At 36.2% G+C, this 26,336-nt stretch overlaps 1 protein-coding gene across 2 annotated transcripts in view; it reads right to left on the bottom strand.

The window, feature by feature from the left end:
* Positions 1-2,801: 2,801 nt before the first annotated feature.
* The window catches only part of LOC129273479 (rhotekin-like), a 35,578-nt gene continuing 12,043 nt past the window's right edge, over positions 2,802-26,336 (bottom strand). For both annotated transcript variants that reach the window (XM_064107431.1, XM_064107430.1), the window contains 11 exons: positions 24,338-24,445; positions 19,456-19,747; positions 18,717-18,770; positions 14,198-14,318; positions 13,435-13,612; positions 12,454-12,568; positions 10,662-10,771; positions 9,059-9,187; positions 6,258-6,417; positions 5,353-5,466; positions 2,802-4,909 (listed from right to left, as the gene is read on the bottom strand). In XM_064107431.1, coding sequence (XP_063963501.1) covers positions 4,605-4,909; positions 5,353-5,466; positions 6,258-6,417; positions 9,059-9,187; positions 10,662-10,771; positions 12,454-12,568; positions 13,435-13,612; positions 14,198-14,318; positions 18,717-18,770; positions 19,456-19,747; positions 24,338-24,436 — 1,677 coding nt within the window. In that variant the 5' untranslated portion in view covers positions 24,437-24,445 and the 3' untranslated portion in view covers positions 2,802-4,604. The remainder of the gene's footprint in view (positions 4,910-5,352; positions 5,467-6,257; positions 6,418-9,058; positions 9,188-10,661; positions 10,772-12,453; positions 12,569-13,434; positions 13,613-14,197; positions 14,319-18,716; positions 18,771-19,455; positions 19,748-24,337; positions 24,446-26,336) is intronic.

Genomic DNA, 26,336 nt, shown 5'->3' with positions numbered 1-26,336 from the left:
CAGCAACTGTCACATAAGGAAATGTTAAGTTACTGAAATGGACATCTCTGTGAATTCTGTTAAACTTAGCCCCCCCCCCCCTAAAAAAAAAAAAAATAATAATAAAAATAAATAAATAACAATAATAAAGTTTTACTCCTTTATACTTTTATTTTTTGTTATGAAGAATACCAAACATGACTTGTTAGACAGAGTTGATGCTCAAGAGACTACATGTATATCCCCAAACTAAGCAAAAAAAAAAACAAATTTCTAGTTTTTTTTCCAAATATAAAAGATGTCAATCTTTTAATTACTGCGTACATATTTTCATGGCATCCTTTACACGTATCTTATCTTTACACATATCTCATGATAACTAGTACAAGCACACTTCTTAAAATGCTGTGTTGTGAATGGTCTACTAAGTAGCACATGGGTCCCATCCTTAGATAAATTTGTGACTAATCAAATCAATATCAACGATGGAAAGCCACTGATATCATAATTTTTCATATATACAATGTCACTGTGTTAATTTGTAAAGGTGCAACTGCACATAAGAAAAACTATCACATCACCACTCTGTGTTCAATCAGATATACTAAACACTCAAATACTCGGATTTTGTACCATATCAAGTATTGGTATTATGACAACCTTTTTATTGTTATGTGAAATCAGTCATTTTGGGGGTAATTCCAATACCATGTTTAAATAATATGAATGTATGTGGATAGTTATTAGAATGAAAGAGTTCAGGTGATGATCGTGACATATTTTGTCGCATGAAATGGTAAAATGAAAGGCAAGATAAGAAAAAAAAAAAGCATAACAGAATTAAATCACTCATGTGGAATTGCCAAAATAAGAAAAGAATCATGCTGACTAGTAACAAAAAATTATGCATTGGTCATTCATAGGAAACAAGTGACTGTATTTAATATTATGTTTTTTACTGGCTTTCCAAAGTTGAGATTGATTGGATCGATTGCAATTCTTTGTAAGACTGAGTCCAAAACTTTGTGAATCATTCATAATCCCTGTGTAGCCCAAACAAAACAAAAAACAGTTTTGAATCTCCATTGCATTTAATAATATGCAACATGTACTTTCCGCTTTATGCAAATGTTTGTAAGCATTGCATAATATCAGGGGTGTGAGTGGTCACAAATAAAAAGATCTGAAAAAAGCTAAAGAGTGTTGAAAAAGTCTGAAATAGAAAGAGCTCCCATATTTTCGTACAGAGGAAGGCCAAAAATAAGCTGAAATTAAGCTGAAAATCAAAACAAAAAAATCTGAAATCAGATAAAAATCTGAACTCTCACACCCCTGATAATTTAAACCCAGCATTAACGTAGCTGCCAATTTAGAATGGTATCTAAACTTCATATAGATATAATATGAAAGAAGACCCTTGCCAATCACATTGCATTAAGCTCTGTCATTTAGATAGCAAACAATATACTGTTATAGGTTTTTTTTTAAATATAAATTATACCGATAAGAACTTAAGATCACAGATTCCATAGATCACTAAAAACATATGCAAGATATTGCCTATGTCCTGCCTTACAAAGAGTTGAGATTAAGTTTAATCAAAATCAGATTGAGATTGATTACAATATAACATTGTGTAGTTCAGATATAGGAATTTTGTCAATCGTGATTTGAGTTTGATTTTAATCAGTCGCAACTCTTTTTGAGACAGGGCCATGATTTCTGAGCTGAAAGATTACACAGGTTATAGCAAACATCTGAAGCTCATCAAACAGTGTTCTGTAAACCGAGATTCAACATGGATATCACTGTTGTTTTGTTTATCTTCATCATCTTTATAATATACATTAGGTTACATGGATTTGCATTGAATCACTGTGAAATTGGAATGATAACTTAATCATGGAATATGTGCATGTGCTGCCAACCTGAACAAGAACATTGCAGTATTTTTAAAGTTGAAAATCATTATTTTTTTGAGGAAATCAATATTTTCAAAGAAATACCATATGACAACACAAAACTGAAACTTTAGAAATCATTTTTTTACATGAAACCATCAGTATTCTTCTAATTTTTCAGAACTAAATACAGAAAATCAGTACTACTTGGCAGCTCTATAAATGGAATACTGTGTCATGATGGAGAGGGGGTGTTGGGGGCAAATGACACATGTCTGGGTTAGTGCCCCCCCCCCCAAAAAAAAAAAAAAATCCTGGATACAAAAGTGAACATAACAGAGCCCAAACTAAAAGAGCATTAGCACATTTTCCAATGACACCAAATCATGAAGTATTCAAGTTTGAATATGTGATGAAATACTCAATTACAGAAGTCTAATTGGTTATGTAATTCTTGTAACATTGTAACGAGATAATAAGGGAGTGACCAATCCATAAACAAGAAACAATAATGGAAGCCTAGTAAAAACTGGAAAAAAATTATCTAAAGCCAACAGAAACCTGAATTTGGAAGAAAGTAAAAGATGGAATGAAATTTAAAAAAATGGAAGCTAGAGTTTATATATTCAAATTCAGGGATATGGGACAGAGGGTAGAAGCCTGGGGGTGAGGGGTGGGGGCAATATACAAAGACTGCCAGTCTTGAATTTATATAAGATTCTTTGTCAAAAATGACAAATACACATAAATCAAACATACATTAATTACTCTGGCACTTCAACGAGCAACAAATTAAATCACCTTTTTATATCACTTCTATCTCCCTATATCATATAAACAAGATTACTTGTTTTATAAAAATTTCAATGGAATGTATACAAAATTATCAACTGCTGTAATAATTTCAAAATACATGTTTTTGATCGGTATCTCATTAAAGAGGCTAGAAAAATTTAATAAAATCCAGTCCATATATGGCAACAAAATTAATAATTGAAATAACATTGATCAAGTACACAATATCGATTTAGTAGTTGTTCCACAATTTATCTTTTTTTTTTTAAAGAGTACACAAAAAACATGACTTTCAAATAATAATTAATAGGTACTCATCATTTTGTGTTTCTTTTAACACAAATTATTTTTTTATTGAATGATTTAAACCATTCACATACTGGAAGAACACTTTCTGACAAACTTTAAATTACAAATGGGGGAAAAAATTGAAGAATTTCTCGAGGAAAATTTCAAAATTATCAAGCCAGGAAGAGTATCATCTCCACAAACAAATAATTGAAAATGTTATTCTATATATGAATACAAAGAATTACTGAAAAAGGGTTAGCGAAAGTGTGATGCCGGGGATCAAATACTGTAACGAATCCCTATGGAGAAAATACTTAATTTGAAAAGTAACAGAATTGCCGGCTGATAAAATCAAATGTCACAGGGTTTCAGAAGTCAATGAGATTTTCAGCACAACAGTGACTCAAATCATATCTGCAAGGTCTACTATATAATATAACAAAAATTGAGATAATAATACTAATAATCTACATAAACTCATAAATAATATGTGCCATTAATATACACTGTCTATTATTAAAAAAATAAATATATATGTAGCTCTATCTACAAATTTTGTTACAAAGTGCAAGATTGGATTACAAAAGTGAATAACCATTGGAATAATCTATGATTTTAGTTTGTTATTGCTGAGTATATTTGATTAAATAGCATGATATATGAAGATTTTTTTTGTAGAATTCCTTTTGTTCACTGATTTGATATTCCTTGTGACGAATTGGGAATATTAGTTATTACATACTGATTTACTGTCCATGTCATGACTGGAGATGTTGAGCATTACAAAAAATGGAAACCCAACCCTGCTATGAAAATAGCAGAAAAATATGAAAAAACCCCTGATATATTGTTACGATTGAACAAAATTGGAAAATATAAAAATTATGTTTTAAAAGTGTTAAAGTGAAATATCTTTTTTTTTTCATTAGTGGAATGTCAAATCAAGAATGTTTTTAACAGTGAGACGTGTTTTTGTTCATGGTGGGAATGTCAAATTGGCAATATCTTAATTGTCATCTCAGCTTTCTTACAGAACACCTGTACAGGCCACATATCGTTGCCAACAGAGGCCCTGTTACAACCAGTAATGTCTCAGCGATACCTTAGGTCATAACAACACGTTATTTACATCTTGGATCAACGTTTGACATCACAATCTGAAAGATGTGACTAGGCCCACTGTTAGCGCTAAGAAGGTTTCTCTGCAGCTGGTACTGGATGTAAATGTAAAATTGTCTTTTAGAGGATGATGGTATCAGGTTCCATAAGCAGGAATTATAAAAAGATGATGCCACAAACTTAATGGAAATATTATGAACAGGGAATGTGTCATTTCACTGATTTTCACTGACAAATGTGCTATTAGATGGAAGGATTTCAGTAGCTTGTACCAGTCATCAGTAAAAACCAAGACATGAAAAACTTCACGATATACAAGTCTATTAACACAGAAAAAAAAAATAGTTTACATTTTGTGTCGCGACCAGGGCCCCATATCACAAAACTTAGGGACTAATTATACTACAGACTTTTATGAATGATTGCATTTATTCTTATGTGCAATCAATCATAAACATCTACTACATGATTAATCGCTAAGTTTTGTGTTACACAGCCAAGAGTTATCAAATTTCAAGATCATACTGTGGTTTCTTTTGGAAGGACAGTCTTCTGGAAAGGAAAGAGAGGCGGAGACTGCGCTGAAGATGATGATACCGCTGATGAAGTTGTAGACGACGTTGAGGGAGACGACTCTGACGCTGGTAACACCGGCCTCTTGAATGGAAACAGGGGTGAGGATGATAAGGAAGATGATGACGATGATGATGACGTGCTGGGTACCGCCATGCTGTGTGATCTCATCTTCCGTCTGCTGCGTAGGTTTTCTGATGGAGGTCCCTGGAAGACATTCTCGTCGTTGTAGTCTTCTCTGTCTGGTGATACTGAGTGAAAGTAATATGAACATACAATGAGCGATGAGTTATAGACATTACAAATGTCAGGATTATATCAACAATGGGACGGGAAGGGTATCACTGCATCTTAAACCCTATATAGCCCAAGCTATTCAGGATGAGCTGCTTGTTTTTACAACACACAAATGCATGTAATCACAATTCTGTCCACCTAAGGTTCCATCGGTGTCGAGTGGCGCAATACTGCCCCTTTTCAGGCTTACAAATTTGAGGTTTCTAACCCAAACACTAAGCTAGTAAGCTGTGAAATGCATGACAAGTAGCATAGTTGTATTTTGTAGCTTATAAGCTTTCATTAGCTTATGAATCATCAATTCCACTTTCTGTTACTGATTAGGTCTTTAACGTCGAGATCAACTATTATCATTATTCATTGGGACTTTGTTGAAGATATCTAAAAGTGATGTTACCTAAAGATAATTCATCGTAGAGGGAGCCTTTTCTCTCTGCTAGCATCAGGTCAGATCGACCAGGGAATGGGGAGTAGATTTTCATCTTTTCATTACAACATTCAGACCAGGATTCTGCAAGGAAAGAGATGAGATTGTCAACAATCAAAACAAATGATGCAACACATTATAGTTGAGGTAACTCTGTTGAAGACAACTCACCAAGGATCATACAATCAGTTTGACTTGAGTTTGACTTGTCGTGAGCATAACAGACAAAAACATTAAGCAAAATCTTTTTAAAAATGCTATAAATATGAGGGACCCTTAGAGTAAACTCATCAGCTGGCATCAAGCCAGTAATGAGTTCCTGCTTTTCTAAAGAACTCTTCCATTTTGGTGCCTTAACATATGTTATTATTATTATTATTTGTTTGGCGTCACCTGTGCCTGGGAGGCGAAAAGCGAACTGAATCACTGTGACACACAAGTCTCTCCTCCCGATATAATTGATTGGAGGGAGTGCAGGTGGACCACTTCACAGGGGTTTCCCCCTACTCTACGAATAGTGTAGTGGGTTCTTTACATGCAAAGGTGGTGACTCTACTCTACACGGGGCCTCCATTTAATGTTCTATCCGAGGGACAGAGTGTTTTCCACTGTAACATAGCCTGCATCTATGAAACATGGGAGAGACGTTTACACACAACGCACTGGCTTCAGTCATCCGCCCTGGGGTGGACTCGAACCCACCATCTTTGGTTCGACGGGCAGACGAGTTACCGACTCAGCCAACTTATTGTTCTGTATTTTTCCTGTTCATTTGATAAGCCCAAAATAAAGCACTGACTTCCCACAAATTCAGCTCCTCACTAACCCATCAGGAATCAACCCTTATTATTATTTCGATTTCTGTCACTACTTACCAACATTGATTAATTGCTGTTCAAATGCTTTCAGCCACATTTCTAGTTCCTCTTCTGACTCGGCTGTGAATGGATGCTTTCTGTCAGGATCATCGCCGCTACCACTGATCACAAACGACAGTGGGTCTGTACAACACGTTGAACGAACCGCTGAAGAAGTCTGAGTTTTAAGAAAAGAATTTTTTTTAATTACGATTTTATAACAAATTCAATAGTTACAGTTAAACAATACATATACAGTTAAGGCCAAAAATTTACATACACCCATGGAAATCAGTTAAATTTGTTCGCTTGCCAAACATTGTAAAATTTACTTTAACTTCAGAAAAATAAATACTACCATGGCTAATTTGGTATCAAATGAAAGAGCGTATTGAGCTCTTTCACATAATTGGGATGCCGTTGGGATTAAAGTATATTTCAGGTGGAATTTTCTTTGAAGAAAAAAAGGTATTATTCGTGCTCAATGTATTATATTGTTTGTTATTATATTTCCAAACATTGTTTCATAGAAATGTATAAACGTCAAATCTATGGTTTATATTACATTTTCTATCATGATATGTCACCACTGAACAAAAAGTGTAATCTGAAATGTTTGTGTTGAGAAGCAACTAGCACAAAAATAGGAAATGTTTTTGTCAAGGTTTTATTTTCAATTTGTCTAAAATATGAACATTTTTTGGGGAAAAAATGACACCTAAATTTTTTCAGCTCCTGATGACAAAGCAATGTGATGAAGGGGCATGACATACTCATTTGTTTGATATCAAATTGGTCATGTTAGCACAAATATTTTATAAGATACAGCAAATTTTATGTTTGAATTTCCTGGGTGTATTTAAACATTTAGCCTCAACTGTATACTTACTGAAAATATGAAGCCAGTTGGTGACAGAGTTGCAATCAGATAAATCTTAAGAATCAAACGCAACTTGGTTTTGAGCTAATCATACATGCATTTTTAGGAATTACTCTTTATTTCTCAAGTTGACTTCTCTATTAGCTAGCATCAATCTCACAGCCACCAATCTCAATTGTACATTTAATTGTAACTAAGTTTTATGAATAAAAAATAGTTCATGATTAATATCAAGTCATATTTACTAATGGAATATCAGAACTGATGGGAGACCTGTTACATAAAGCTTAATAGCTATTGATCACGGGACTGATTTTTACGATTGATCAAACACAATAATCAATTCAATCAATCGTAAAAATTAGCCCCACTATCAATCACTCAGGGATGCCACTAGGTGTCCTCCAAACATACTGAAACTTATCGCGGGCCGGGACAGTGTCAAGAAGGAAAAAAAGTTAGGGGGTGCACATTAAATTTTGGGATGGACACAGGTAAAAAATTGGACAAGCAAAAAAAAAAAAAATAAATAAATAAAAATTAGGAGGGGGGAGGGGGGTCCGCCCCCACCTCAAATTTAGGGGAGGGGGGAGGACCAAGTGGCTTCTTACCTTGTTGTGATCGATGACTTTGAAGTCAATTAGGTTTGAAAAACTGACGGTCATTAGTTGTGTGTTTCTCATAGAACGCTAGACCAAAAGCTTCAGTATCTGTATTTTGGTTGTTCAGCTGAACCGCGTTGGCTCCACTCACCAATACATAGACTGAAGAGTTGTTGGCCCGTATATAAAGACAACGTATCAGCTAACCCAGGGAGCTCCGGCTCGCAAAGCGGGCCGGAGCTCCTTGGGCTAGCTGACACGTAACCCAAGGAGCTCCGGCCCGCTTCCCGAGCCGGAGCTCCCTGGGTTCCGTATCAGCATGCAGCAGTAACGTTAGATCTAACATTCGACGGAAACCCGATTTTCGGATCGTTTTTTTGTACATAAAATGTCACATTATAAAAAAAATAATTACATCCAAACTTACGAGAAAATATATAAAATTCAGAAACATCGTACCTTAGACCGCAGTTACTGCTAATTCCTTTCAAATGATGATCAAAACTTAGTCATCCTCGATTCCTTCTTTGGTCATCGTAAGTTGCCATCTTGGATGACGTCATCATCTTTACAGACGTATCTACCAGTCGCTATATACCGAGATTCGTGCCGCTGCTTTGCGCTTGTCTATGTGTGTGCGTTCGGAACTTGTCGCTCGCATTGATTGGCCAGTATTTATTCTAATTGGAAAGCCTCGATAAAAGCATAACTCAATGAACGTAGTGGGTAGTGCACGCGTTTATAATAATAGCAAATATCTTGGGAAAATATCTCTCACTCGGTCGATCAACATGCATGAGAGAGGGGGAAAAAAGGAGGACTTTCCGGTTTTTTTAATACACAGAAAACAGGAAAAGTCGGAAATACGGAAATAAGACAGATAGCAGGGAAAAAGCCGGAATTCCATATAAAGATGGAAAAGTGGCATCCCTGATCACTAAACTTTTTGGTATATATGGCCCTGAATGATGTGATCAGGGAACTGTTTCATTGAAGGCACCAGCACTGCACTCACAAGTAGTCACTCTTTTCTCTGATAACTACTATAGAGACAATCAGAGACCAGAGTCTCTGAGACCCGTTTCATAAAACTTGCTATATCATATTTGCAATAACAGTTAAAAGCTACTGAAATCCTTCTGTTGGATTGGCTGAAGGTAAATTTGTAATAGAAATTCTGCATTTGTTGCTATTACACATGTCTTTATGAAACGGGACCCAGAAAAATCAAAACATAGGATCTGACTGAAACTGTCCAAGCTGACGAGTTAGTCGATGCTGACAACTTTCATGAAACAGTGTCTCCATAAAATCACAAGATAGAAGAGTCTGTTTACCTTTCTGATTTGTAGTGTCATGATGGGTTCACCTAGATTGCCGTCTGTAGGATCATCCCAACACGTTAGACACGATCCTTCTAATCTACCCCACAGTCTGTTTGATACAGGTTTACCCTGAAACTCGTCCTATGAATTCAAACACACATTAACAATAAGATCATTAGAAAGATTCAATGCATTTTTTCTTACAATAAATTGGATAGTGTATTGTTGGACAGAAGAAAGGAATATTGAAATTTCACTAATAGAGGTTTTCTCTTTTGCAATTTAATAAAATAATCTTTTTGTACACCCAACCCTCTTTTTTTTCTCTCCATTCTTACTCAACATCATGAACTGCCAAAACTAAGACAATTTGAGAGTGTGACAACTTTTTATAAGTAACGGGCAAACGAGACAAATCAGGATGGTCCCACATATAGTGGGTCAGACATACAAGTTAAATTGCATAATTGAAATAATAACATTCATGATTATGGTAGTCATGGAACCGCGCACAAAACAGCATCATCATCATAATAATTATTTTAAAAAAGCATACTAGAGGCGCAGGCTGTAAAAATTATCGCGTAAGTGAGGACATCATTGTTATGTCACAATCACTTGTTATGACGCCACCACAATCATGAAAGTGCAGGAATAGAAGGGATAAAGGCTTATATATCAAGAAAATAATTTACGATAAAAGGAGGCGACAATGACCTCCTAAATCACTCTATCTTATATCAACTGTTAATATGTATGGAGGAGAGTAGAGCAAGAATAATGATAATAAACCTATGAGAAATTCCTAAACTTCGGCTATGAATAATGGCTCGGATTTATACCCTCCTCCGCAAAGAACTATTTTGAGATCACTGATAGAGTGATTTTCTCTGTTGAAGTGCTCAGCTACCGGGAAACCATCGCGGTGTTGTCGGATAGTAGACCTGTGATTATTGAATCTTGTCCTAAATTTAGTACTGGTGTCTCCAATGTATGTTACATCTGGGCATTTGCTACAGAGTAAGCAATACAGAATATTGCTTGAATCACAGTTGTGATTTGGAGGTTTGATTGCATAACCAGTAGGGAGGTGTACTGAGCTGTCGGTTATGATGTGCGGACATATTTGACAACAGGATTTCCACAGGGTTGGTTACCCTTAGGTTGAGAGGGTCCTGGTAGCCTACTCTTCACGATCAACCTTTTAAGGCTGGGAGGCTGCCTCTGTGCATGCAACGGGGCCTTTGGCATGACCTTAGTGAGATGCTTGTCCGCCGTGATTTCACTCCACTCTTTCTTAACCGTCTGGGCAAGCTTTTTAGTTTGAGGGTGGAATGTGGAAACGAAGGGAATTCTACCTTCATTTTTTATCTTCATTTTTGGATTAAGTAGATCTTCTCTATTTTTTTCTTTGACCCTTTTCATTGCCTTCTTTACCATGTTAACGGGGTAATCACGTTCAATATATATCTCTCTTAAGTCAAAATTTTCCTAAGTCGAATAGATTCCTGTAGTTCTCATAGAATCGATCTGTAGAAAAATTACCTACACATACATAATTGATTCCACCTTATGGTCACAATTTGGAAAAAATAAATATAGCCTGTTTTCTCACCTGACTGGATAAGTAGCCTGACATTGTCTCTTCTGCCATACAGAGTGGTTGAGCAGCAAGCCGACAACAGATGTTACCAAACAACTGCAGCTGATGTGGTGTGTTATCATCTACAAAACAAATTTCATATTTGGCTGTACTAAGTCACAGATATCTTTAACAAATGTCAAATATTTTAGATCTTTTATTCATTGCGGTGATTTATAAAGCTGTTGGTAGAGTTACGCCTGATTTCAGAAGCAACTGAATTATATCATTAAAGGGACAAAATGTGAGATGACGGCTCAAATCATTCCAAGGCCATAGAAGACCATAGTCGCAGATGCCCTGTTGATTGGCCTCAATATCAATCTCATTGGCCTTAGAGATTTGAAGAGCCCTTTAAAAAAAAAAAATCTGATTGGTGCTGTAGTATAGAAATGTTCCCCATGAGAAAGTGACATTGTCTTTAAAAATTTCAGAATTTAAGGCATGTGTGCCTGGAATATTTTCCTGAAATTTCTGTAAGTACTAATAACCTCATGGACTTCTTGTCCAAAATATACTTTGTACATAAATGTGTGTGGCCTACCATATCCCAAAGTTGCAGGTAACTTTACACACACAAAAAAACCCTATCCTGGTTGTTTACTTCAAAAAAAAAAAAAAATGGCCAAGATAATTAAGTTACATTTATTGAAGAGCACTTAGAGATTATCAAATTTAAAAAATATTATACATATCTTCAACAAGTGGAATGCCTCTGGCCGTCTCACCTGCATCACGCGATTCAATATAGCAGCAGTGCTGATTTTGGAAACTACTATAACTCGCACAAGATGTTCAGTGATACTTGGTTACTCTTATTTCCACGTTTTATGAACTAGACCAATACACTTATAGAGATACAGGTATGATGGCAATTCAACAAATACCCCCAACGTGGCCAAAGTTCTTTGACCTTACATGACCTTTGAACTTGATCATGTGACCTGAAACTCGCACAGGATGTTCAGTGATACTTGATTACTATTATGTCCAAGTTTTATGAACTAGACCAACACACTTTCAAATTTATGGCTGTAATTCAACAAATACCCCAATTTGGCCAAAGTTCATTGACCCTAAATGACCTTTGACCTTGATCATGTGACCTGAAACTTGCACAGGATGTTCAGTAATACTTGATTACTATTATGTCCAAGTTTCATGAATCAGATCCATAAACTTTCAAAGTTATGATGGTAATTCAACAGATACCCCCAATTCGGCCAAAGTTCATTGACCCTAAATGACCTTTGACCTTGGTCATGTGATGTGAAACTCATGCAGGATGTTCAGTGATACTTGATTAACCTTATGTATAAGTTTCATGAACTAGGTCCATATATTTTCTAAGTTATGATGACATTTCAAAAACTTAACCTTAGGTTAAGATTTTGATGTTGATTCCCCCAACATGGTCTAAGTTCATTGACCCTAAATGACCTTTGACCTTGGTCATGTGACATGAAACTCAGGCAGGATGTTCAGTAATACTTGATTAACCTTATGGCCAAGTTTCATGAACTAGGTCCATATACTTTCTAAGTTATGCTGTCATTTCAAAAACTTAACCTCAGGTTAAGATTTGGTGTTGACGCCGCCGCCGCCGTCGGAAAAGCGGCGCCTATAGTCTCACTCTGCTATGCAGGTGAGACAAAAAGTTACCTTATCACAATAATTATTTCACAAATTTGAACCCTCCTCTAAACCCTTTTTTTGTGTGTTACATGAATGATGATTGATCAGAGTGAATTATATTTACACTCACCTTTCTCTGTGACAAGATCAAATGTCTGAACTTGATCGCTGACTTGCTGTAAACTCAACCTTGCTCTGGCCACCAAGCTGTACCGGGGACCTTCTGACTGCTCCTCCTCAGGTGGCTACAATATCAAGAAAATATTCAGATGAGATAATAATACCGGTAGTCTTACAATACTATTTTCATGAAACTCATATAAAATTGTTTCGCAAAGTATATAAAAATATAGAACACAAAATAAAAGATCAAATAACTGATGATGAAGGGAGATCAGCGTTTGGGATATGTATGGAGATGTAGAGGAAGCAAAATAATCTGTATGATCGAGCCTCCACTTCAACAAGATTCTCCTTCTTCGAGAATACCTGCTTTTGATGTCCTCGACATCTTGGCATTATTTGGTTTTGGTCTCTTCAAGTTCGTTTTCGAACAGCATCCGTCTTGTCTGTGGTGATCTACAAGCGTAGACTATACTATGTTATTACACGTGACCACTTCTACCAGAAGCTCTGGCATGGCTGCTACCAAGATGTCGGAGCAGTGATGTAGTTGTTGCAGCTAACCTAGTAAACGTCTGTAAATAGTGTTATAATGAACTGACTACTGGTCTGTGATTTGCCTCCAACCTAAGCCTGAATCATTGTCCGGGATGTTTTTCGACCATGATAGATTTCAGCCATTTACTTGATTAGGATCTATATCACCGTTTTGATTAACCCTCCTGTACTAAACCAAATACACTTAAAGTGGCCACCTGTCTATAATAAAAAAAATTGTTTGGTGGCACCCAAAGTTGTCTTCCACTTATAGGGAATATGTGTTATAGAACCCGTCTATAAAAGTTGGTGATGGCTCACTACACACTATGAAACCTGAAAGTCAGTACAGTAAGGGCTAGGCTTCAACTAAAGGAAAAGTGGTAGACTGAGATACACACAGTATTGGGACTTGAAAATCAGAGGGGAGAGTTAAGAGACCGATACTTACCCCACTGGATGAGTTGACCTGTGTCCTATGACCTAGACTACCACGTCTACCCACAGACGTCGAGAGGGCGCTCAGCTTTCTTCTGATCTTCTGTGGTGTGCTGGCTATTGTCATGTCATTGTGAAGGTTGTATGAATAGACTTCTAAGGTACATGTGAAAGCTGGCTTTACGTTGTCACTGCAAGACATCAAATACAAAGGTCAAAAAGACTATTTCCAACTATAAGCAAAAACACAAAATTGTTAAAAATCTTATTTCACTTCAACAATCAAGGTAGAAAGGTACACTTGAGGCTTGTCCAAACATCATTCAACAAGACTCGGCAACAGAGTACTAGTACATCATTTAGTCTGCAATTTTAATGAGATATTACGAAGTGTAAAAAAAAAATGTGCAAAGACTGCAGACAATTTTATCACCTGGCTTTAAAAATGTAAGAACAGAACTTCTTTGAAAATTCAGCACATTTTTTTTGTACTTAAAATATATTAAACAAAAAAAGAAGAATAATAATTAATATTCTGTGTTCTTCTGCGCAACCTTATGCACACAAACATATTTTTGAGATGATTTGTCTTGCATCAAAACACTAAGTGACTATCAATCATTACATGTTTGTATTCATTAGCCACTGCTGCTTTGGGTTGGTTTCAGGACAGGGGATTATGATTTACAAAGTTGATTTCATGCATAAAGATTAGGTATCATATTCAAACTCAAGATTAGATATTTCAATATAGAATATAATGCAATAAAACTTACAATACAATGACATCTTTGAAGTTGACATCTGTTGCTTTTCTGTCTATATTAGAAACCAGCTGAGTAGCATATATTTGGGTGTCTATCTTCAGCAAGCAGAACACTGCATATCTGTGATGATCTGAAAGAAAATAAGATATCAAAATTAGGAGAATAAAATGAAATTTTATACCAAACAGAATACTGCAGATCTGTATTCAGATCTGAACACAAAACACCAGCAATTTGTTCAAAAGTGAGATTAAAACTTTCAAACATGATGTACTACTCTGGTGTTTCAATAGGTCAGTCATAGTCATCAAAGGCTTTATCGCAGGAAGAATTTAAGGTCAACTATCCATACTATGGTATTAAATAGCAAAATAATGTCATTCCAGAAGTTCAGGAAATAGAGAAAAGGTGCTTTTAAATAAAGGCAAAGCTCTCCCCCCTAAAAAAATAGAATAAATAAATAAATAAAAATAAAGAATAAAAAAATAAACAAAATCAAATGTAAAATAAGAAACTTTAATATATTTTAAAATTAAAGATAATTAGATAGGTTTGTCCCTTATTTTAATGAAAAACATAGTGGAATCAGTCATAGACAATTTAAAGGACTTGGCATGCATGAAAAGTGGTAATATATGACAAGTGAAATAGCCAAGGATACCCTGTCAGAGTTGGAAACATTATAGAAGAAAGAAAAATTTATTCAAAACTCAAACAAGAAGGCAGGTGTTGGGTTGTTATGGCAACATAGCCAATGATATCCGAGTGAAACCTATCCGGTGTCACGTTCAAGCAGTGTCTGGGCAAATCCCTTTGTTTACTTTCATAAATTGGAGAAAATGGGAATGAGTGTCACAATTCACTTTGCACAGAAGCATAGCCTTTACCAGGGAGAGGCCATGTTTATACTATGGACCAATGATGGCTAATCTATTATAATTTTCATAGTAGGGTCTTCATCAGCCCAATTTTGATCAAGCCAAAGAGATATCGCTTCTCGAGGTGATATCTCCTTGATCAAGCTCAATATTGTTGCTAGATACTTGAGAAAGAAAGACTTTACACATGCAGTTTTATAATCTGTTTTAATTAGGGGTAGAGTGGGGCTATTTTGGAAGCATGCACAATTTGGGTTCCATGTTTGGGAACAGAGCGCCATCATTAATACTGTAAATTCATTGACCTTAGCCGAACCAGATACATGTAATTCCTTCATATACATGGTGTACATTAAGTCTGCACATACTATATTTGATTGTCATTGGCTTTCAGTACAATTCGCAAATTAGTGTTCTGTTTTGCTATTAAAAACATAAGCCCAACGAAATAGCCCACTCAGCGAGTCTTCATTAAATTTAACTCAAGCTACATTTGTTCAGGTTTAATAATTTCCCTCAATCAGAACTGACTGCTGTATTACCATATTTCATGTATATTTTGGAATAGGTTTGGAATAAATGGTGATTTATTTCTGCGCCATTTTCACTACTATAGAGTCATAAGTTCCATGAAACTTGAAATCTTAAAATATCAAATATCAAATCTTTAAAAAAAAAATCATTGCAAAAACAAACAGTAATACAGTACTTTGGAAACATAGGGTGATGATGACAGAGCTGATGTATTTTTGTGTTCATAAGAGCTTGTTAGTGAGGCTGTACGTGATTTGAAAGAAGGAGGGTACTTGTCTCTTGAGGAAAAGTATAATACACAAACGTGTCAGGATGAAATATGATGATAGCAAGAGAGGGGCCATCTTTACTGTGATGGGTATTTATCTTACTTTAGCCTACATGTAGGATCTACATGCACCTTCTTATCATGAATTCTTTGTATCCACTCATATCCATTTACTTCTAAAAACAAATGCCAATCATCAGTATACATTTCCAAATTAAATTCTGTGAATTCAAGAGCTTGCTTGAAGAACTTAGTCTTTTTTATAATGATGACAATAGGAATATTTTATATCGCACATTCTACATGTATGTATAAATGAATGTTTCAAGTGTTGATAATTTGTCCAGTGCCCATTACCTTGTAGAAATAAGAAATAACACAAGCAACAAACACATTAAAAACAATCTGGTTTGACCTTGTACATTTGACCACCATTTTATCCAGGGAGCATTTCATAAAACAAATAGTGATTTTTCAAGGACCATAATTTTTGTTAAAAGCTACTGAAATCTTTGTATCTGATAGCTCAGATCAAAATAACTTGTGAAAATCACTGACAAAAACATTTCATGAAAAATGCTCAACCAGGACTTCTCTTTTTACTTGCCATGTCATCTGGCCAGTTTCTCTCTTTTAATTTTCATAAAATTTACTTTCAATTATTAATCGCCCTATATATTTTCTGTGAAATTCAATGTTTAACCGCATGTCTGTATTCAATACCAACCACATTACAATTCACCAGATGGAAAGTTAGTCATTTCATTGACACACACAAGCAACATTATCCGGGTAACATTCACTGAACACTAACTAGTGTGGGTATGTGTATATAAGGCAAGCTGTCATGGTAAGCTGTCAGATTTGAACCAGTAATACGCACGAAGGAAGCAATCGTTAGATCAATTAAGTTTTTTCTCCATCCACCTGTCTTGACATTCATGCTTGAGAAATGTCCTTTGGCGATAATAGCATTAAGGTACTGGATGATGGTACCATCATAATCCTGATTAAGGTGAAAAGCGCGTGAAACGCTACACCATTTGTCTGTCTGGGATTTTTAAAGGGAATGATCAGCAACTACATTTAGTAATTCGTTTTAAAAGGAGTATTTTTGTTGTTTTATGGTTGGGGTTTTAAAAGGAGCAATTAGCGATAGTTATATCTGTTAGAGTCGCGTATCTAGCATCAGATCCTACAAAGCATTTCATGGGCCCAATTGTCTGGGGACAATAGTGACTCTATTATGCTTGTGCATGGGCCCATACATTTCTTTGTCATAGTTGATGCTGTATACGATAGTGTAATAGTAATTGATGTAAACAGAAGTACACCTTTTAATAATTTTTCTGACTTGGAAAATAAAGGAACAATTAGTTAATTCTGATAATTAATTTTAACGTAAGAAGAATTTTACAAGGTTATTATGTGTGGGATTTCTAATGTAAATAATGATATGAAATAAACATCTCGTTTCTGTTTAAAGATCACAAATATTTTAGTGCTCCTTATGTGCATTGTAATATGTAAAAATGTATGATGTAAACTTCTCAAATATCTTCAATCTCTGTCTTGTATTTCGAAATTGCAAAGCATCTTTATAGTATTATCACATTCACATAACACATTGCCAAACAACTGACAGATATACAGATAAGAAGCTTTAACTGATGTAAAATTCAGCCTTTACATGCACTTTCTAACAATACAATCTTTAAACTGACAGTTACAATTCACCAAGTGTTTCTTCAGGCACTCAACATCCAAATCACATTGCACTTTACGCAATAGAAAACCTTCTATAGACCACAGAATTCAACCATTGTGGTTGAAACCATTGTGTGATAAGTATGAAGTCATTAAGGGGTTGAATGAAATGGGAAATCTCCCATAAAGGATGTATAATGACAGAGTGATCCTTCTTCTCAAATGAGGTGTGGTAATGATCTGACATTATTCAAGGGGCATTACAGTGACTTCTTTTCTGTGTTTGTTAGGCATATAAATGGATGTGAATGCAGAATCACAAAGTGAGTTCTCTCCGAATCTTTTTGGTACAAAATGATTGTTCCAATTCCAAACCACATTTTTTTCTTAGGATAATTTTATATTTCTCCCCCTACTGAAGCTGAGAAATATTGCATTTTTATGAAATAGAGGAACAAATTTCACCTTTTAATAAATTCAGATAACATAACTGGCTCATTTTCCTTCTTTGTATCAATTTCTGTAGTTAAATAATTATCCATACCAAAATTTTCTCAGGGTAATTTAATATTATTGCCTCACTGATGGTGAAAAATGCTTTTCTTGAAATAGATCAAGAGAAATTTTTTTCTTTTTTTTTTCTGCTGTAAATGTATCTCTATTTCTTTTTTTTTTCTTTGTCTCATGCAATTATCTAAATATATTGTTTTACCCTATCGGTAGTGATAAATGCTGATTTAAAACAGATTTGATTACACAGATTGCTTCATATTCATTTCAAACGGATTTCTAAATTTCAATAGTGACAAACATTGAAACCAAATAATAGAAAACACAAACTGATAACTCTTAAAGCAACTTGGAATGCACAGAAATTACAACTAAAATATGTATATTACTTCTGAAAAGTAAATTTGTCAAATTTCTGACAAATGCATTCAATTGTAAAATTCCAGTGTTATCTGTATACTTATTTGAAACAATGGTCACCTACATGAAGTGCACATCAAAACAAGTTACAATGACAGTCATTTGTACGTGGCCACACTCACAATGCAAAGGAATGTTATTATCATAATGGTAGGTATCATTATTTTACATACAGTTTTAGAGGGAAATAATTTCAGAAAATGTTTTTTACCTCCTTTGTTTTTTATATGGTCCACATCTCTCCACATGAGGGGAATTCGTAAATCTGAAAATAAAATCAAAAGAATGTGAAAATTGCAGAGCATTAAATTAAAACACGTAAACTTTCACAGAAAGTACCTTCGAGAGGGTTTCAATTGGATTTTAACAAGTGTTGTGTATAATAACTAGGTTCGAGTCAATACAATTATTTTAAAACCATTTTACTCTTTTTTAAAAACAAGCGGTTATGGTTAACCAGTAGGGGGGGTCTCTAAAACTTGTTAAAATTCTCATTTGACCTATACATCCATGAAGTACCCCTCTATATTGTGCAAATTTTCAATTCAATATTGTGATTTAGTCATAAAATACCAACAAATTGAGAAATAATTTATTCCTTCTTGACTCTGAATGATTGAATCCTGCAAATTTCAGTTGATATTAGACTAACATTAATGTGTTCATGTGGGACAAGATCACATTCTGGTGAAGCCAACACTAATTTGTTGTTATATCAGGCCTATAAATCCAATTTATGCCAACAGAAAATCCAAAAATAAGTAAAAAGAATCATTGATTTTAATTCATTTATGCTTTTGGGCTCCTATTCTTGACTTAAATAAAAGACTGAATTGGATGGAGACAGAGGACGAGTCAATAAACTTTTCCTTTACCTACAATTATGCCCTAAAATTCCAAATTGGATATGATTTTTTTTTCTTCGATAAGTTCAATAAATTTCTTCTCACCTGAGACACAAACAGTAGCCCTACAAGGCTCGATGACATCACAACCCGCTTCAGCATCTACACCAGAGTCACTGCCAGCACTCTTGATCTTCCTAGACGCTGCCCGATCAGCAAACTCAGCCGTCTTACGTCGCTGGAGCTCTGACATGTACGAGAGGACGCGCACGTTGGACGTGAGAAGGTTTTTGGCTGCTTCAAGGCTCTGTGCTTCCCTCTTGCAGGCTGCTAGGAGCTTCCGTGTACCCTCTCTCATCTTGATCTCCAAGTCAATCTTTTGTTGCATGTCATAGTCCTAGTGATTAAAGTCATAAATGATATATTGTAGTTTTAGGAGTTGAAAGCTCATGTTTTTAATGCTATTTTAAAATAACACTTTAAATAAATAATAATATTGTTACTTACTAGTAAGGATTTATTTGTCAATTTTGGCACTTTTCTACCATCCCCATCACAAATGGGAGTTCGCTAGTGCTAATACATTAAGATGGTCAAATGTACTGAAGGTATAAATTAGGTCCTCAATTTCAAAATGAAAAGGAGAAAAATCATGATGGGGAAATAGTAAGATTTCACGGGCCTCCTCATATGGATGCAGTACATGTAATTCAGGTCAATTCCCCAAACCATGCTGCATAATGTGACAGCAACCCTGGATACTGGCTGGGGGTAATCAACTTGACTCCAGCTGTGTGTGTTCATACAATCCTCTGAAGTTAAATCTGAATTCTTGAACTTGACATCGAAAAATGCAATATGTAGGAACATATATTTACATTTCACATCTGTGATCTTGATTAAAATCTTTTCAGAGGACAGCATTTCAGAGGGCAGAGACAGAGTGCACTTGAAAATACATTTTAAGTTGACACTGACAGGAAGTTCAACAAGTGATGATGAGAAGCAAGAAGAGAGTAGAAAAGGAAGGAGAGAAAGGTATAAAAGGGAGAGTGAACAAGCAGGGGAGGTACAAGTAGGACCATGGGAGATCAAGGGAGTGGGGGAAAGAGAGGGAGAGGAGATGACGAAAGAGACGTGGAATCGGGGACAAAATTAGACAAGGCAAAAGCAATTTTGTGTCTCGCCCACTTATGAAAATAACCAGAATTATCGTGATTTGCGAGGGCACGCAAGAGAATTATATCGAAACTTCATGGTGAAATGACTGGGATGGAATAACACTTGTCATAAGAGAGTCTTGTATGTAAACAATAATGTTGACCTGAAATGACCTTTGACCTTACCATGTGACCTCTGACTGCAGCATAACATGCACGTCCCCCAAGTCTATCTAACATCTAAGTGACTTACGGTTGCGGAGTTAGGTGTCATAAGAGAGTCTTGCATGTAAACTTTAACATTGACCTGAAAACGACCTTTGACCATACCATGTGACCTCCGACTGCAGCATAACATGCAGGTCCCCCAAGTCCATCTACCATCCAAGTTTGGTTGAAAAGCGACTTACGGTTGTGGAGTTAGGTGTCATAAGAGAGTATTGCATGTAAACTTTAATGTTGACCTGAAAATGACCTTTGACCTTACCATATGACCTCCGACTGCAGCATAACATGCAGGTTCCCCAAGTCCATCTACCATCCAAGTTTGGTTGAAAAGCGACTTACGGTTGTGGAGTTAGGTGTCATAAGAGTCTTGCATGTAAACTTTAACGTTGACCTGAAAATGACCTTTGACCTTACCATGTGACCTCAGACTGCATCATAACATGCAGGTCCCCCAAGTCCATCTACCATCCAAGTTTGGTTGAAAAGCGACTTACGGTTGTGGAGTTAGGTGTCATAAGAGAGTATTGCATGTAAACTTTAATGTTGACCTGAAAATGACCTTTGACCTTACCATATGACCTCCGACTGCAGCATAACATGCAGGTTCCCCAAGTCCATCTACCATCCAAGTTTGGTTGAAAAGCGACTTACGGTTGTGGAGTTAGGTGTCATAAGAGTCTTGCATGTAAACTTTAACGTTGACCTGAAAATGACCTTTGACCTTACCATGTGACCTCAGACTGCATCATAACATGCAGGTCCCCCAAGTCCATCTACCATCCAAGTTTGGTTGAAAAGCGACTTACGGTTGTGGAGTTATGTGTCATTACAGGTTTGTGACGGACGGACGACGGACGGACGGACGACATTTGGATCCCTAAGTCTCGCCTTCACCTCTAGTGGGCGAGACAAAAAGGAGTTGAGAAAGTGAAAGGGTTATACAGAGAGAAAGGGGTAGAGAGAAAGGAGGAGAGAGAGAGAGGGAGGGGGAAATAGCTTTCAAGCCATAATCATACACCCAGGGGGCACTAACATATTGGTCCTCGTCAAATCTTGGTGGTGCCTTGTAAATTCATTTGAGCAAACCACCGAGGAGACTGCAACTCATCAAAATATACATCGACTCACCCTTTGAATGGCTTGATTCAATAGGCCTAATCAAATTCATTTTTGTAGGAATGATATTCAGCATTGACAAAATGTGTGAATCATTGATGAACTTCAAAGCATATTGGTTAAAATTATAGACCAACTTGAATTTGGTAAAATCTGGTTAAAAAGTTAGACCTAAGTAATATTTTGATCTTTTAATTTTCATTCTAAAATGCCATGTACTCACAAAACATACAGAAATACAAGTCATAGAGGTTTTCAATGACATCAAGTACATCATTGAGTATAGCACGTACTGCAAACAAATTTGTTTGTGGAAAGGGTAGGCCTACATGTAGACTGGCCAAAATACTGATATTCTAAGATGTAGGCCTACTCAATGTGACCTTATTTTACTCACTGACTGAACAGGTAGAACACTTGGATTTCTATAAGAACTGCATGATAAAATTTTGAGTGTGAATGGGGCTTCATTCTAAATGTATGCCTATACAATTAGTCAATTACAGATACATCAATGTTATATTAGAATCATTTTAATAGGCCTACATGTAGGCCAGTGAACAAAAATACAGGGGGCTCAGGGCAATTTCATCCTGGAAGTGCTCAAAAGAGCCATGGAAAATAACCATTCACTGCAATGTTGAAGCTTATCCAATGTTATCAGATTTAGACAGTAAGTTGTGAAAAGTAGCCCCTATACATTAAAAAATGGTTTTTGCATGATGCAGACCTATCGTACTAGTATATGGTTTCATTTTATCTAAACCCTCTTTCCCAAGTGCAAATGAGCCCTTATGATAATGATTGAAATGACTGATTTTCAAATCTGCATGAACACATCATTATGTTGCGTATCTATCATCTTATGAAAATGTGAATGACCCATTCAATGGTGTATTTCTACATTGTATGTAGGCCTACACATACATGTTACAAGATCACATTCTACTCTCGTATAAATTTATACTCTATTCTCCCAATTTCTCTCTTTAAAAAGAAATCGTCATAAATTTTAGATGTGAACCGGGCTCATACTGATTGATGAACATTCAACACTCCTTCCCAGTCTATCAATCATGGGGCTTTATAATGACTTGTCAGCAGGATTCTCTCAACCTTTTTTTTTCTTTGTTGTTAAAGAGTGGTTGATCTAATAATCACACCAGCAGTGCCTTTGATAATGAAATTTCAACATGCCACATTGAACTCGATCATTCTCTCTTGCCCATGGAACAAAAGTCCCTGATTAGGCGGTTTCAAACCGCCTCGATCACAAGAATCCCCGTTAAATTACGAGAACATTTTTAGGCTAAAAAATACCCATTAATTATTCCTGCATTCACACCGCCCCGAAACATACCCTTCGGAATAAATTCCTGAAGTTAGGAGCATGCGCAGTATGGTCTAATAAGCAGGCAAGGCGCGAGATTCAAAACCACTAGCCCAGCAGCCACCCACGGCGCCCGCGCCCAACGACACGCTGGGCTAAAAGTTCCCGTAAATTGCTTTCACATTGCCAAAATACCTGCGACCTTGGAAAAATCCCCGCGGAAGTTCTCGTAATTTCGCCAAGTACCTACTATTTAGCGGGTATTTTCTTTCGGGGAAATTACGCGTAGTTTGCTTTCACATTACCAAAATACCTGGTATTTTCTGATCGGGGTAAATTTCCCGATCAGAGAATACCTGGAACTGACGAACTTCGAGGCGGTCTGAAACCACCTATTGAGAACAAATCGCTGAAGCCAAAGCAACCAGTATTTTAAAGTGCAAGAAACTATAATGTATTATGGGGTGTTTTTTTTTCATTTCAGAATCAGCACATGAATGAGCTTGCTAATTTTAGTAATTGCTCAATAATGTTCACTCCCCCCTTGAACCCCCAAAATACCTTATATTTTTTCCTGGGGCTCATTGCAGAGAGAGTTGGGATCAAACGCAACTCTAAAATCATTAAAAAAAATCATATGCAACATGATTTTCAAGCGATCAAAAGCATGAATTTGCAACACTGGCGTATATCCTTGCATCACACCTAGTGTTCAGAGGGGGAATGGAACAATAGATCACCCCCCCAACAATAGGTGTGACACAAGGATTTATGCCGGTGATTTGCAGGCCTGCCAACATTTGAAATTGAAAAAAAAAGAGTCCTTATAGCGCAGCGCAAATGTTTGTGCTCGATGTCAGGTGTGTCTCCCTCACTTTTTTTAAAATTAAGACATGTTTAGCATTCTTATATCTAAACATTAAGAAATTACAAGAGTTGACAAACTATACACCCATACCTCAACACACAAATACATACATACATGGGCATTCGAGACTTGTGCTTTTTTTTTTTTACCTGCGTTTAAATGCAAAGTTTTCTGTCTGCGATGGGTCCTACTCCTAGGTGTGGTTAAATTCCACCCCCCCCCTTTCTTCTCCACAGAGAGCCATCATCTTCATTGCTTGAAATGGATAAAATGCTAAAAGCTTACCTGAAGACTAACAGCAAGCTGTCTAAAGTAGAAAAGATCCAGATCTTCAATGATATCCCAGCGTGATCCATCCTGTGCTATACTGGATCTCACGTCCATAGAGGCAAGCTGGAATAAAATAAAAGAAGTGAAAATAATATGCCACCATATATAATATGACATTTGACATCTTCTTTTGTATATTACATGAATATTCAGCCTTGCACAAGTCAACCTCTTGTCCTCTTCTAACTTTGCCAAAGTCAAACAAATTAAAATCTCGAAAAAGACATTAAATATCACATCAGACTATTATTCTATCATTAAATTCTCACAAATGTGAAAGTTACATATAATTTTTCATTGCACTCTACCAGTATTTTGTGAAAATTTGCATTCTATTATTAGATAGATCACCTAATATTGTGTTTTCTTTTAATGAAGGTAATTTTCAATCACTTCAAATGAATTATGAAGACTGTGTCATGAATTTTGCACACTGAATAGTCTTATTATACAGGTTCCTAAGGTTCTGTATCAGGTGTCTCATGAAAAATGGACAAACCAAAGTATCGAGTTGTCATCAAGTTTTTGCAGCTGAAATGCATGACCCCCACTGAGACTTTGCACCCTTCGAGGGTAACCAATCCAATTTCTTGCAATGAGTTGTGACTATGGACAAGACCAAGGAGCAGTCACAACAAACAACAACAATGGAAGCATCCCATGTCATCAACCCCAATGAATTGATGGCCAACTCAAGTTTGTTAATTATCACACTAAAGTGGTTTCAGACCGCCTCAAAGTTCGTCATTTCCACGTATTTTATGATTGGGAAATTTACCCCGATCAGAAAATACCAGGTTATTTTGGCAATGTGAAAGCAATTAACGCAAAATCTCCCCGAAAGAAAATACCCACTAAATAGTAGGTACTTGTCGAAATTACGAGAACTTTTGCAGGGATTTTTCCAAGGTCGCAGGTATTTTGGCAATGTAAAAGCAAATTACATGAACTTTTAGCACAGCGTGTAGTAGGGAGCGGGTGCCGTGGGTGGCTGCTGAGCTAGCAATTTTGAATCTCGCGCCTTGCTCGCTTATCAGACCGTATACTGTGCATGCTCATAACTTCAGGAACTTATCCCGAAGGGTATGTTTCCGGGCGGTTTGAATGTTGGAATAACTAACGGGAATTTCCTTGCCTGAAAAATTTCTCGTAATTTAACGGGGATTCTTTTGATCGAGGCGGTTTGAAACCACCTTATGATACAGGAACTTGTAAAATCAGACTCAACATTGCTATGACCAAAGAGTGTTGGTAACCCCTTGCTATGACCAAGAAATGTGGCGGGTAGGATTAAGAAATGTGAAATATTTTATGGACCAAATTTGGTCTTCATATCTTAATCCTTTCTAATCTATGTTAGGCTCAAAACTATTCAGGGCCCCTCATACAAGAAGATGCAATTTACCAACTGAGGGCCCTCCCAATACTCCCTCATAACCATCCCATTTCACCATTATCAACTCAATTCTACTCAAATCATTGATTGCATTGCATGACCTTCACAGAAGTGGACACTTGCGCCATAATTACCAGTTAGGTTCACTCAAGGGTGGAAATTGAAATCGGCATGGTCAAACGAGGGTGATATCTACTCCACCGGTATGACTCACTGAACCAAAAGGAATGGAGATGTATTCAATTGCCTGGAGCGTGTCACTTTCTGACTCATCCCACCCCTCCAAAACATGAAAAGAACCAAGTTACACCAATATCAAATATATGCATCAAGGGTAGTCTAGTTCTCTGACATTTGATGAACTTAAATCTCACTTCATTTTTATCATTAAAAATTCACCCCCATACATCCCTTATCTGCCCCATATATATGATTAAAAAATGAAGATCCCAAAATCACAGATCTTTCTCTTGTCAGGAGAAATTGGTACTACTATATTTTAACCCCCTTTTTAATGAAAAATTGAATAAATAAGATGAAATTGGAAGAAAGAATGTC

Source organism: Lytechinus pictus, chromosome 12 (assembly GCF_037042905.1).
Source record: "Lytechinus pictus isolate F3 Inbred chromosome 12, Lp3.0, whole genome shotgun sequence".
Taxonomy (NCBI): domain Eukaryota; kingdom Metazoa; phylum Echinodermata; class Echinoidea; order Temnopleuroida; family Toxopneustidae; genus Lytechinus; species Lytechinus pictus.
This window is presented reverse-complemented; position numbering and strand designations above follow the sequence as displayed.